The sequence below is a fragment of the Takifugu rubripes genome, chromosome 19 (assembly GCF_901000725.2).
Source record: "Takifugu rubripes chromosome 19, fTakRub1.2, whole genome shotgun sequence".
Classification (NCBI taxonomy): Eukaryota; Metazoa; Chordata; class Actinopteri; order Tetraodontiformes; family Tetraodontidae; genus Takifugu; species Takifugu rubripes.
In genome coordinates, this window is record NC_042303.1 from 15165241 (window position 1) to 15178533 (window position 13293).

The window sequence follows — 13293 nt, forward strand, 5'->3', positions numbered from 1 at the left end:
GCTCAAAGATCAACAAACGTGCTTCTGTCCAGCCCGATCCTGTTCTGGTGGATCAGATCCTGGTCGGTGCTGCTTCAGCTGCTCCCTCCTGGTGGGGGCTCGGAGATTCAGCTTCATCGAGCGGAGCCTGATGTGCACACGTGATGCTCATGTGAATCTCTTGACATTAATGTCCTGCATGTGCGTAATGAAGGCCTTACCGACTGCTGACCTGGGCGGCCCGATGGTCAGGAGGCAGGAACCGAGTCAGAACCTCAGCAGAAGAGAGCACAAACAGGCCAAACGCTGAGCCAGGTCCAACCTGACCTGAAGTCCTTCCTGCGGAGGAGCTCTTTCATTCGTTTCCAGCCTCTGCTGGGCTGAAGGAGGTCGGCGGTTAACGCCCACTCCTCGCGCACACTCGCGTCTTTATCTGCTGCCGTTACAGGGAGAAAGGTGACAGTCATCCATCTCCATCTCCTCAGCACGCCACGGCTGTCACCTTCACCCCGCCGGCAGAAAATGAGGCTGCTGCCAGTCATGGTGCCCCCCCACCAACAGCCTCCTCAGCTGAAACAGAATTCCAGGTTACCTGGGTGATAAAACAGAGGCCTCCTCAGTTGTAGCCAAGAGAGATTAAACAGGGAGGGGGGCAAATACACATCATGGCTTTTATTAACTATGGCAACAGAATTTGCATGTGAGAGGAGGTGAAAAGGATGGAGGGGGGGGGGGGTATCTTGTGCTTTGCAAGGAATTTATCATAATGTTCGCGCTGCACGATCATTTGCCTCTTGACAGGATCATTACGAGATTCACTGCTCCCACGACCATTACGCAATTTCAGCGTTCCTCCTTGGATGGAATTTTAATTGAATTAGCCCGGATGGTTCCACATGGTGGGAACGATAACATTTTCTGTCTATCTGCCCCCCCCGACTCTGCTGGGGTTGAGGAGAGGCGAGTGCTGACACTTTAATGTAAGCCCCCCCCCCACACACAGGACGAGGTGGTTCCGCTTTGTTCCATATGCATCCTGCAGCTTCCTGTTCTGCAACACTGCGCGCCATGGAAACGGACCAGTCCAGCCCATCAGAACTTGTAACTACTGTAATACACACTGACGTGCTCTTCCGCGCGAGTGCCCACGTTATCAGAGGCCAGTGGAAGTGTGATGTATGGCTTGGGGGGGTAAATGTGTGAGTATCAACACCTCCAGGGAGCAGCCCCCCCCCCCCCCAACATCTACTCCAGTCTTCTGACATGAGGATGATTAATGATGCTGCTGGGTTTATGAAAAGCAGGGATGGAGGATGGGGGCCGTCCAGCTGCAGGCTCACTGACGGGAACAGCTCGGATCCAGGCCGGGTCTGGGTCCTGTTCCAGATCCAGGGGCCTCGTGTACCAGCACGGCCTGGAGCCAGAACCTGCAATGCAAGTGTGCTCAGACGGTGGTTTCTCTTGCACCCAGTGAGCAGGAAGGTCCTTCCTCTGGGTTTGTCCCATCAAACCTGAGGTCCACGTCGACTGGATGCTGCTGCTGCTGGGCAGATATCAGAACCAGTCGGCTAGCTTGGACAAAATTACAAAACAATATGACCAGAAGTTCAGGTACCGGCAGAATAATCCCAGTTGTCGTAATATTGCTGTTAGGAGACATAAGACATGTTTCAATGCTAACATGCTAATAACCTTGTTGGAAAAGAAGGATGAGGTGAGGACACTTGCTCTTCATGTAGAAAAGTGAAGCTGGGGGTTCTGCCCTTTGTGCTGGTGGTGCCAGTGCAGGAGTCCAGGACAGGAAAAGTCCAGACGTGGCCCCCTCAGGTCCTAAATGGTTCAGCTACAACCTTAAAGAAAATCAAACCATTCGACACTTCTTGGGAAACTCGCAGACGACTGCAAAATAAGTGAATAAAGAAAATCCCAGCTGCGTTTTATTTAGCAAAAAAATGTTTAATCTCTCCTTGATGTGTTTATTTACAAGTAGTAAATCTGCAAAATAGGAAATAACAGAATATTTACACAATGAATGTTAACCTGCAAACTTGTGACAGTTGCTTCAAGTCTGAAACTCTGAGTTGTACTAGAATTTATGTTTGTTTCCTTGGATTCTACAGAACTCCCACTGACAGTACAAAAGAAAAGGATAAAAGAACTGGAAGAAGGAAGCAGGGGAAAAACAGGATTATGTCAGGGTGTTTGAGGTTGCTGTCTTTTTTTTCTGGGGAGGTTAAAAGCACATCGAAGGAGATTCAAATGTGATACGAGCGCTCTGCCCGGTCTGGAGGCCCAGCAGGAAACGGTCGCGAGCGTCCTGATGTGAGGCCGAGGCCCGCTTCCTCCCGCCAAACACTCCCAGACACAAGCATGCTGACCACGACCTCCGACACAATAAATACGGGTCAAATGTTCCACCAAACAGGTCCAAATGAAGGACAAAAGCAGCAGGGGGAGGTCCTGGAGGAGGAGCCATGCAAACACAAACAAGCTAACTCTCCCATTGAACCATTTCATCTGCCAAATTACACGGAACTAACGCAAGAGTGAGTGAACCTGAGAACAAAATAAGGATCCTTTAGGTGTCCGCTAACAAGCCCGACTGATTTGCTGACGCGAGCTTCTGCAGGATGAGGTTTTTTTTCCCTGCAAATTCGACAATACCACAGAAAAAGTGGAGGTTTTGCAGTACTAACAGATTTTTTTTTTTAATTTCCCGGCAGGTACAAACTAAAGTTTCCAGTTGAAGGAGGCTGACGCGAGAGACGTCGCGCCTCAGAAGTGTAAACGAAAAGATGCGGTGGGAATAATCCGGGAAGTTGTGCTCTCACAAATCTTGGACGATAAAATGTGGCAGATTTTTTTTTCTTTTTAAGGAATCTGGCATGAAAAGAGCGACGGCATTTAAACGACAGCCCTAATGTTCGATACAAAAGAGATAAAGCAGCGAGTCACATTTTCACCACAAAGACACAGATGCTCGTCTGATGCAACAGTTTCATTTTGATTCTTGATATCAGGAAATCAAATCTCCCGTTGGGTCAAGTACTTCATCAGGCAAACCAAAAGAATTTCCTCTTCTGCGTACCGGAAAATGTACAATTTACAAGTTTTGGGAACAAAAAGACAAAACGGCGTTTGTTCAATATACAAATGAAAAACAACAAAAACAGACCACAGTTTGGTTTTTCGGCAAGCACGGAAAACAGAACCAATTTATAATTAAAAAAAAAAAAAAAAAAAAAAAAAATCAGAACCACCAAAAGTCAAAACCCCTGACTTCAAGACTTCAAAAGGAAAACAAAGAAATCTTCTTAAGAGAATAGCAAGAATAAAAAAAAGCTTAAGCCACACATGGCAGTAGGCTAGTTTCCAAACGAGAGCTGCAGGCTGAGGGGAGGATTACTCAGCTAACCGCCACCCCCGCGTCTCCGAAACTCCCCCCACCCCGGCAGGTAAAAGCTAGTACCCCCCCTCGCTGACTCCAATCGATACGTTAGAGGTGGAGAGAAGCACTCGGTACGTCGTTCTTCGCCTCTCTTTTGGTATTCACAATGCTAAGCTTTGACCCGCTGCTGCCACCGTGGAGACGTAAACGGCGCCGAACGGCGGCAACAAGCCTTGGCGATGTTTTTTCAGGCCGTGCGACGTGGCCACAGGGGGGCGTCTGCGCCGCCCCGGCCGCCGGGACGCGACCGTCCTGATGATTTGGTTCTAAAACCAAAGCGATTGCACTGATGGGGCTCGGAAGCAACGGCAACTTCATGTCCGAGTCGTGAGCGGCCCTCAAGATGTCCTACTTTTTTTTTTGTTTTGTTTTTCCTCATACAAGGACCTCACGATGGGTTACTGCTCGACAACTTTTCAGTCACTAGGCAAGTTCATATTTAAGAATCATCATACGGTAGCACATTCCATTTAACAAAATGTCTTTGCACTAAACAACATTCAAAGAAAACATGGCACAGTACGACTTTTTTTGTTGGTTTTTTTCCTTGTTTGTTCTTTTCTTTCGCACTTGAAATATCAAATCATGATTTAAACTCTACGTTTTATCGCGTGTTTTAAAAGGAAAAGCAAGAGTCTTCTTACTAATCTGTTAAAAACGTAACTGTATTTTATATATATCTATATCGTCTTCCTTTGTAATGGTTCTGTAAATTGTGCAAATTCAGCAGTAATACAAGTGGCGAGAGATCAGAGAGTGGGCAGTCGACTACATTTATACAACAAAAAAAAACAACCTTTAAAAGCGTGACACCTGTCACATGACCTTAAGAGCCTTTCTCCATTGGCTCATCACAGATTGGTCCTTCCTGCTCGTGGCGCCAAGTGCGGAGTTCCTTTCCAGGCTTCCATCGCCGCTTCACCACCACAAAACTCATGAAGGAGGGGGAAAAAAAAAAAAAAAAAAAAATCGAGCAAACAACAAACACCAATGTCCACGAAACGATGCTGTCAGTCGACGCGCGTCTCCACGTGTGCGTGTGTGAAAGCGTCCAGACACCGGCCCACACACGGCACGTGGCTGCAGACAAACACACACGCTCGCACGCTAGCGCACACAGGCCCCGCCCATCTCTGCCGAACCCCTCCCCCGTTTCGCAGTATACTGCTTCGGTCCGTCTGCGGTTCGTCTGTGGGATTGTTGGGGGGGTTGGAGTTGTCCGTCGGGTGTGAGGAGCGAGTGGGACAGACTGATGGAGAGGAGGAGTGAGGAGGAAGAGGAGGAGAGGAAGATGCCGAAGGGTCCTCAGCTGGCCAGCGCCATGGTGTCGATGACCTGCTCCAGCTTGCTCCTCAGTCTCTGTCTCCTCGCCTGCTCGTCCCGCTCCAGCGCCGACAGGATCTGCAGGAGGAAAGGTCAAGAGGTCAGAAAGACGCTGCGGGCGCGTCGGAAGCGTCGCGGTTCGGGGTTTTGAACCCGGACGAGCCGTTGGAGTCGCGACTCCTCACCTCATCCTTGTACTTGACGATGTAAGAGTAGATCTCGTGCAGGGCCGACATGCTGTTGAACTGGTTGACGTGCAGCCGCGACTGCTCCGCCAGGTAGGCACTCATGTCCTGGTCGCTGATGGCCGACATCCTGGAGATGTCGGAGTAGTACCTGAAGGACGGGAACCCGGTTTAATCGAGCGCTTCACAGACGAAGCCATCGGAGTCTTGAGCTGGTCAGCTTACCGCTCCACCCAGTTCTTATAGTTGGGGATGTCTTTCGCGTACAGCAGCTTGTTGGAGGGCGAGTCCTTCCCCAGTTTGTGCTCTGATGTTGAACAGGAGTCCATGAAGGTCTGAGCCACCACAGACAGGCAGGCGTCTGTGATGCTGTTCTTGTGGATGTCGAACACGAACTGAGGGTTCTTGATTACATTCACCCAGAAGCGCAGCGGAAGACTGATGAGATTAAAGCAGAGGGAGAACAAACTCCATTACTCCATTAGAACATGACACAAACCAGCCGGGCTCCGTCCACAGCAGGTGCAGGCGCACTCACCAGTTGCTCTTCCAAGTGTGCCGCACGTCCGAGTCTGATATGGAGTGTTTGTCTGCCTGCTCGTCCAGGAAGTCAAACATGTACTTGATGGCGAGAGGCAGGGCGCTCCCTCGGTGCGCTGTGCTGAAGATGGTCTCAAACAGGTCGTCCACGAACTTCTGGAGCGTGCCCTGAGCACAAACAGCAATGCTAGCTTAGCCAACGCACTCCCGCTAAATCTGTACGTTCATTAGAACATCATCTGTCCACACAAGCAGATGGCACGACTGCAGAAAGACCCTTAGAAGTTGCTTTTTATTGAAGAATGTGGAGGTAAAGGAAGGTAGAGGACGGCGCTGAGCCGTCACAAAGCTAAACAGCAGCCTCTCTGCTGCTGACAGTCGGCTGTCAGCACTGATGTCTGAAAGATGAACACTACTTTGCTTTTTACTCCGACTTCCCGAGCCTGTGATGCTCCGTGCTCAGCGTTCCGTGTGGTATTTAGGATGGGTCCCGATGAGAGTTCATCTCAAGGCTGTCCTGACGTGTTTTTAGCGCATCACACAACTGCCAGCATTCACAATCTTCTGAGGTTGAAACACCCAGTTCACCTTTTAACAAAAGCCAATTAAAACTGGCCAGTGGTGGCATGTAGATGTGCTCTGTTCCTCCACAAAACAGGTTCCTAACAAGGACCACTGCAGCTGTGGGGGTGTAATAAATAAGAACAAACTGCTGCAGTCGCGCTCCCACCATTAGCTTCCACTGCTTTGCATTTCATAATCACGCCACCGCTGCTAACCTTGCATTTTCCCACCTGCAGCCGAGGGAGTGGAAATCCAGGACTAATGACTGGAACACTGGAGAGAGGAAGCACCAAGGCTAGCTGAATCCCTCGAGATAACAAGAACCAGCAAATGAGAATAAAAAGCTTGACACGCTCCATTTACACGCACGGTTAAGATGAGCTACGAGCGGCTCGTCTACGGCCTTTAATTGGACTTCCGTCCTCGTCTCAGGATACAGGCGGAGGAATCGATTTCCTGACAAACGCATGTCCGATTCTGCTACGATAGGTGGCAATCCGGCCTCCGATCTCCAGGAACCAAACAATTCACAAAAAAGTTAGCGACATAGCAGTTGACTGCTTGCTGCATGTTTGCTGGGTTAGCCTGACTGTAGCATAGCGATAACAGACCGACGTAAATGGACCGATTGCACATGTTTAATGACGGCGTGCATCATGAGGAAGCACGCCCACTCAGAGGAACTGGGCATCATTGCAACGCTAGTGAGAAGCAGCTAGTTGGAAAGACCCGTTGGGCTGATTACCAGCGACAGTTTTCCTGTTTCTATCTCCTAAACTGATCTGAGGACGAACAGACTGAAAACCTGAGCAGAAGTTCTCAGCGCCCGAACGTTGTGATCGAATGAGTAACGATCTCGGGTCTGAGCCATAAAAAGCCCCCTGTAACAGCAGCCAAACAACTCAATAGTCAAAGGTCATCCTCCTTATTAAGACACACGTTCAACCCCGTGCAAATGTGCATCTTTGTGCAAAAGGGTATGAAAAATGTTAATTAGCTCTGAGTGAAGTGCTAAACAAAGGTCAGGGCTACGCGCTGAGGGCGGGGTCTACCTACCTTGGTGGCCAGCAGCCTGGTCAGGTATATTTCAGATACCATCTTGCTGCCTCTGTCCCCCTCCCTCTGGTCTGGGTGGTCGTGGTTCTTCACCAGGTGCCACAGTTTGGTGCCGCTCTCCAGGTCGGGGGTGATCATCGGGGTCCGAGAGCGCAGACTGTCGGGGCTGCTCGCCGTCCTGAGCATGCTCTCTGGAGTGATTAAAACATTAAAATCATTCTGAATTTAACAAACATCAGCCAAAAGATGAAATGTTGCAAAGGTATAAAAGCAGAATTAAGCTAGAAGCTGCCCTGCTATAAAACACACATGAATAAGGAATCTGGGTGAAGGTCCAGGGTGCAAAATCTCAGAGAGATTTTTTGGAGCGCATTTGCAAAAGGTCAGAACTTCTTCCACTTTCATGTTGCTCCGCCTTTAAATCGCCCCCCCTCTGTCACGCGAGCATTAAAGTACCGGTCGGAACGCTTGTCGCTTCACGTCCACGCCGAAGCAGGAAGAGATGGAGAGGTTTAAAATGTCAGACCTGGGAAGGTGGGGGGGGGGGGGTTAACGGGTATTTATGTCACTGAGGCAGAGCTGAGGGAAAGCAAAGGATTTGGGAAAGTGGGAAAGAGCTGAAGAAAGTAAGAAATTGGGGTCTATTACGCAACGCTTGCTGGAAGGTATGTGGATTTGCATTTATCCGTCATAAATACGCCGTCCCGGCAGGCAGACACGCGCGCTGTCACTTCGGTCTCTGCCGAGCGCTGACGTGACCTCAGCTGTAAACGTCACCTTAAATCGCTCTGGCACTGCAGCACAAGCTGGACAATATTACCCACAATGCAACGCCACGCCCTGCCATCCTGCATTTCCCTGTGGTGTGCAGGTATTTCTGTCATCGTCGGAATCCTGGGGATTTTCGCAGCAGTTCTAACACGTTTTTTCCCCAAAAACGCTCGACGGGTGACGTATAACTGACATCAGAGGAGTGAGCGGCAATAAAAAGGCTGTCAGTGCAGGCGCCGGACAGCCAGGAAGCCATTGGCAGCGACACAGAACCAGCCGCTCTACTCAGGGTCCAACTGTGCTGCTGACAGCTGTCACGAACGCCGTCCTCTGTGGGACGCAGCGCGGGAACCACAAGAAAGATTCTTCCTTTTTCTAAAAAATAGAAAAATCTGGTCTGCTGCTCTGAATATGTAAATACTGGACTTTCACCAATAACGACGGAAACGAGCAATTCGATTCAAGCAGAGATGAAAAATTAAATGCGTCCACACACACACACACACACACACACACACACACACACACAGACTCACCGTATCTGCTGAGAGACTTGGTAATGGTGGAGGAGTTGGAGATGTTGTAGGCTGAGTTCTGTTTGGGAACCAGAGCAATCACGGAACCATCTGTCACCTGAAAAGGCATTTACAGAACGGCTGCAGTTACGGCTGCATAGCAGGTCCAGGGGGAGGATTCTAATTCAATCACGCACTCAAAATCTGGCTTTTCAAGTTACTTTTTGAATGATTTTGTCTGAAAAAAAATGATTGAGGCGCGATAATAAATCATTTAGGAGTTCTTCCTGTGATTGGATGGGGCTGGGATACCTGGTAGTGAGCCAGAGTGTTGAGCCTCTTCCAGTCGTTGTCTATCTTGGTGGTGACGTCCTCGTCCTGGAGGATAATGCGAGCCATCCTGCCCTGCCGCCATTCTGTCCCACACAGGAGACAGGTGAGGTGGTGTTTGTTGCCCCCGAGCAGTGAAGCTGACAGCTGTGTGTGTGTGTGTGTGTGTGTGTGTGTGTTGGTACCCAGGTCCATATCGGAGGCCTTTGGTCTCTGCGAGTACGGCGTGCCCTTGTAGACGGCGTCCAGCAGCTTCTCCTTCACCTGCGTCACCGTGTCGCAGTTCAGCGTCTTCACCGTCACTTCGGGGGCGTTCTCGTTCTCTGGGTTGACGCAGTGCAGCGTCTGCAGGTGCAGAGGTCAAGAGGTCAACCATCACATTTAGACTAGAAAGTCAACACGCCGGGAGTGTTAACTATTGATGTGACCCTGCGCTGACTCCTGACCGTTGACCCCTCCTCAATCAATACTCTGTGGTGCGTATGCAGCTTTTGTTATTATAGTTATGGATCCATCACAGGACTTCCATTTGTCAGCCACCGGATCCTAATGTGAGAAAACCGGAGCCGAACTACCTCACCAACCTTGAATATTAACCTGCCTCCAGGTTAAACAGGAAATAGTTTAGGCATCTGTTGTGTATCGACTCTCCAGACCCGACCTACCAGAGTCTTGTAGTCAATCTGCTGCCTGATGAGTTTGTCCTCGCTCAGGGAGTAGCGGGCTTCTCCGGTGATCGAGTCTATTGGCCCCTTCTCCATTTGCTGTTTTATGGCACAGTACAACATGAAAAGAGGCTCGCCGGCGCACTCCTGGAAGAAAAACACACAGGAAGTGGTCAGAGGAGGCAGAACGATGATGGAGGAGGACAGAAGGGGGAAACACATGAAAATATCATTTCTAGTGTAAATGCAAATGTTTCGGCTGGATCAATAAAAAAGGAGCAGCGCAGCAAAACGTTGACAACTGTGAGACGGAAAGGGAGCGAGCGAGGCAAATGATGGAGGAGTTAATAGAAGGTTAACAACCACGGCGTGAAAATGCTGCGCGAAGCACTTTGCTGCGTGATACGTGTCAACCAGGCAACGAGCGCTGGGACCGGGACTCGTTTTTACCTCCTCCTAACTCGACTGGGCCCGGTCGGCTCCTCAGCCTTAAAATGATCCTCATTTCTTTAAGATTACCATCTTTTCCTCACACTTTCTCCTCCTTCCTATTTCCTTTGCCGACGCGCTTGCTCGCTCCTGATTTCCTCGCCGAGCATCAGTCTGCAGCGCCAGAAGCATTTAACATCTCTCCATCCTGTTGTTGCTGCTGTGTAAATATCCGTCTACCTCCTCACCCTCAACTATTTTTACACCCAAGGCTTCACACTGTCACCTCAAAGAGAGAAGGTTCTGGAATCGACTCCCAGATCCGCGTGGTGGGAGTAAGAAAAAGGAGCGGCGAGCGGAGAACACCGCCGTCTTCTGGAGTCAAGAGTTCCTCTGGTGAATCAGGGAACGCGGCTCCGATCAATCAGACTTGTTATTTTTTTTCCCCACATTGCGGGGACGTTCTACACGCTCTCCGTCTCAGATTAAAGACGCGTGACCGATGATTTATTGCTACATTTAACATTTCGTGAGGCAGAAGAAGTGCCATTTAAATCCCGCTCTGCTCACATCAGCACATTCCTCCATCCACACGTCAGTCATCCTGACAGGCTCACGGTGAACTAAGCTGCCTCACACTCCAGTTAAACCAGCATTCTCACTTTCTTCTGCCAGAGGACTTGAAGGCAACACAGAAACACAAATGTCCTCTCAAACAATCCACAGCAGCAGGAGTGAGCTGGTCCAGCGGGGTAATGGATAAAAGGATTTTTCTTTTACTCGTGTTCCCTTTGGTAGGTAAAAACTTTATCTATTTCCTCCCTTTGAACAGCTACTTGACCTTTATCCGTCTCCATTCACACCTGGATGAACCTTGAAATTGTTCCAGGCTCCTCACTTGTGTGAGCCGTGAAAACTGGGGAGAAGGAGCGACGCCGGACTGCAGAGGTTAGATAAAAGCTTATTGGCTAACCTTCAGCACCCCCACCTCCCCGCTCACTTTACCTGAGACTCATTCCAAACCTCATTTTACATCTGTCAGGGTGTCCTCGCCATGTTTCTGTCTTTGCTCTGTGGCTTTTGTCTCAAGTTCATAAGCGCAGCTCTTATTTAGAGAACAATCCCTAGCATCGCAGTCCCCCTCCCCTCTGTGTGTGGTGTCCCACCTAGAGCTCTCTCTCTCTCTCTCTCACTCTCACACACACACACACACACAAACACACACTCTGATTCCACCTTTGAGGGCTGCTCTGATGAGAATGACCCGCTGCAAACTTTTAACGTCAGCCCCCGTTTGAATGTCCACGAGGCTAAAAAGTGTTTAAAGGCTCCAATTGTGCTTTCTGAGTTTATATCAGAGGGGAAAAAATCAAATGGAGGAGACGAGCAGACAGAATGATTTGTGTGAGGCCTCCTAGGAAACACACACACACTCACACACACACACGGCTGTAAAACACACCAGTGAAGGACACAACCAGAGGACGGGTTCGTGCGACAGTCATCACAACATGAGTAGCTTCGTGTGAAGAGCGTTTCAAAATGCAGACTGCTCAATCAGGCAGAGGTAAAGGATAGGCAGCTCTGTGCTTACGGCTTATCTAACGCTGCAGCTGGGAGCGCCTGGATGCTGGCGGAGCACCTTTTATACTCCCAAAACAGCGGCAGGTATTAGCAGTGCTTCAAAAGATTTATGCATCTCTGCTGGGATGGACAGTTTTACCTTGAGGAACTTGTAAAGCAGAAAGGTGAACCAGTTGGTGAGCATCTTCTCCGCCACCGACTCCGTCCTGGGGGAGGAAAAAGAGGAGAGACGGTGAGCGCGAACCAGGAAGTGACGGACCGACCGTGTGGAAAAGACAACAGTAGGTTTACGAGGGATTTAAGGGCGGCGTTAACGCTTTGATCAATCACACAAATAAGACTTCCTGTCTCCAGCACGTGCAAACAATTTGTCTTCCCCAAACAAACCCCCCGATTTCCTCCCCTGTTCCAGCGCCTCTCCACCTCAAGCAAACTTGTCTTCATTAAAAATACAGCAATTAGTATAATTTGGTAACTTCTCTCGTTAATCACAAACCTGCCGTGTAATGAGGGGAACCTCTGCACGTGCACGCTCTCACGCAGACACATGGTAACGACCAGCAAATAAAAACAAAGCAATTAAATGGCATTGTAATTAGGGAGTTATTGTGCCTAATTTGTTAAACAGCTGAAAGGGAGACCAGCTGTAAGGTTGTGTGGGGGGAGGAGGAGCGCTTAAAAGTGATTATTTCTCCTTCGCTGTCGTCGTTCCGAGATTTAGCTCCCCTCGCTGTCCTTTTGTTCCACACCCAGAGTCCTCTGTCTACCTGGGCCACATTTAGGCTGAATATTTGTCTTGTTCTTGTTGGCACCGACCCTTTCTGTTGATTCCAAGCAGCAGAAGAACTTTGTCGACTCAGAAATTGAGATTCCATTTTTTTTCAAAACTGAGAGAAGAAACAGGAAAGTAGGCCAACGTGCTTGTGAAAGCGGCGAAGGCCTGTAGCAGGAATGAGACGTGAACTCCTACGCCTCTGCGAGCCTCCCTGTTTGAAGTATGTGGAGCAGCCTGCTTTCTCCACGGCTGTCAGCGGATGCAGCGGATGAAAGATGAGGGAACAGGGGGGGAAACGGAGGGCTGGAGGAGGACGGAGGTGAACACACCTGGACAGAACATGCTCGGGGGCACGTCCAGACAAGATGGGGGCTGACTCACAACATCGTCTCCTTCAGGTAAACAACCTTCCTTCCAAAGATTTCACACAAGCATTGGCCGTATTAAGCGTTGCTTTCCATTGAGGACAGTGGAATAGTCAGAGGGAGGAAAACAGAAAACAGGGTGAAGAGCGCGTACCCCCCGCCCGGCTTATTTTGGCCAGGTCCTGAGGCTACCGTAGTTAGCAGGGACGGCGTGTTGTGCCCGTACGCCCCAGGAGAGGATTGGAAATGCTTTACACGGGCGCACTTGCTAGTGAGTCATTTATTTGATTAGATTTTTTTAATTAAATATCTCTCCGAGGAGATGGAAGAATGAAAATATATTACTTTTTTAACATTGAATGTCTAATTCTAATTTATTTGGAGACGGGCCGTTCTTCAAATTTAGTCTTTTCTTGAACGCACGTATCTTGTGCTGCCTGAGAGTCTGCAGGTGCTCATGTTTTATTTCTCACACTGCATCTTTCAGCTGCCCTCACTCGGCCTGCTCCTTATTGCGCCTCATTCCATCGATCCAGCTCTGGTCTGTGTAGTCGTCTCTTTCTGTCAATCATTCTTCAATATTATATTCTTCCCTTTTCTCTCATCCTCCAGCTTCTCTTCATAGTAATCCTTCTCATCTCCATTTTACATTTCTTGTACTTCCATCCCATCCTTGCTGAGGGAGGAGAGTGGCCTCTGACTGCAGCGCTGATGGAACTGTGTGTGTGTGTGTGTGTGTGTGTGCTCAGGGGTGTAATCCTCTC

The 13293-nt window shown here is 49.4% G+C and overlaps 1 protein-coding gene across 1 annotated transcript in view; it reads right to left on the reverse strand.

Moving 5' to 3' along the window:
- Positions 1-1914: 1914 nt before the first annotated feature.
- Positions 1915-13293, reverse strand: part of plxna1b (plexin A1b) — a 122381-nt gene continuing 111002 nt past the window's right edge. The window contains exons 23-32 of the mRNA XM_029826087.1: positions 11529-11595; positions 9377-9523; positions 8897-9056; positions 8694-8797; positions 8403-8499; positions 7096-7286; positions 5474-5643; positions 5161-5373; positions 4936-5086; positions 1915-4828 (exon numbers count right to left, since the gene is read on the reverse strand). Coding sequence (XP_029681947.1) covers positions 4733-4828; positions 4936-5086; positions 5161-5373; positions 5474-5643; positions 7096-7286; positions 8403-8499; positions 8694-8797; positions 8897-9056; positions 9377-9523; positions 11529-11595 — 1396 coding nt within the window. The 3' untranslated portion in view covers positions 1915-4732. The remainder of the gene's footprint in view (positions 4829-4935; positions 5087-5160; positions 5374-5473; positions 5644-7095; positions 7287-8402; positions 8500-8693; positions 8798-8896; positions 9057-9376; positions 9524-11528; positions 11596-13293) is intronic.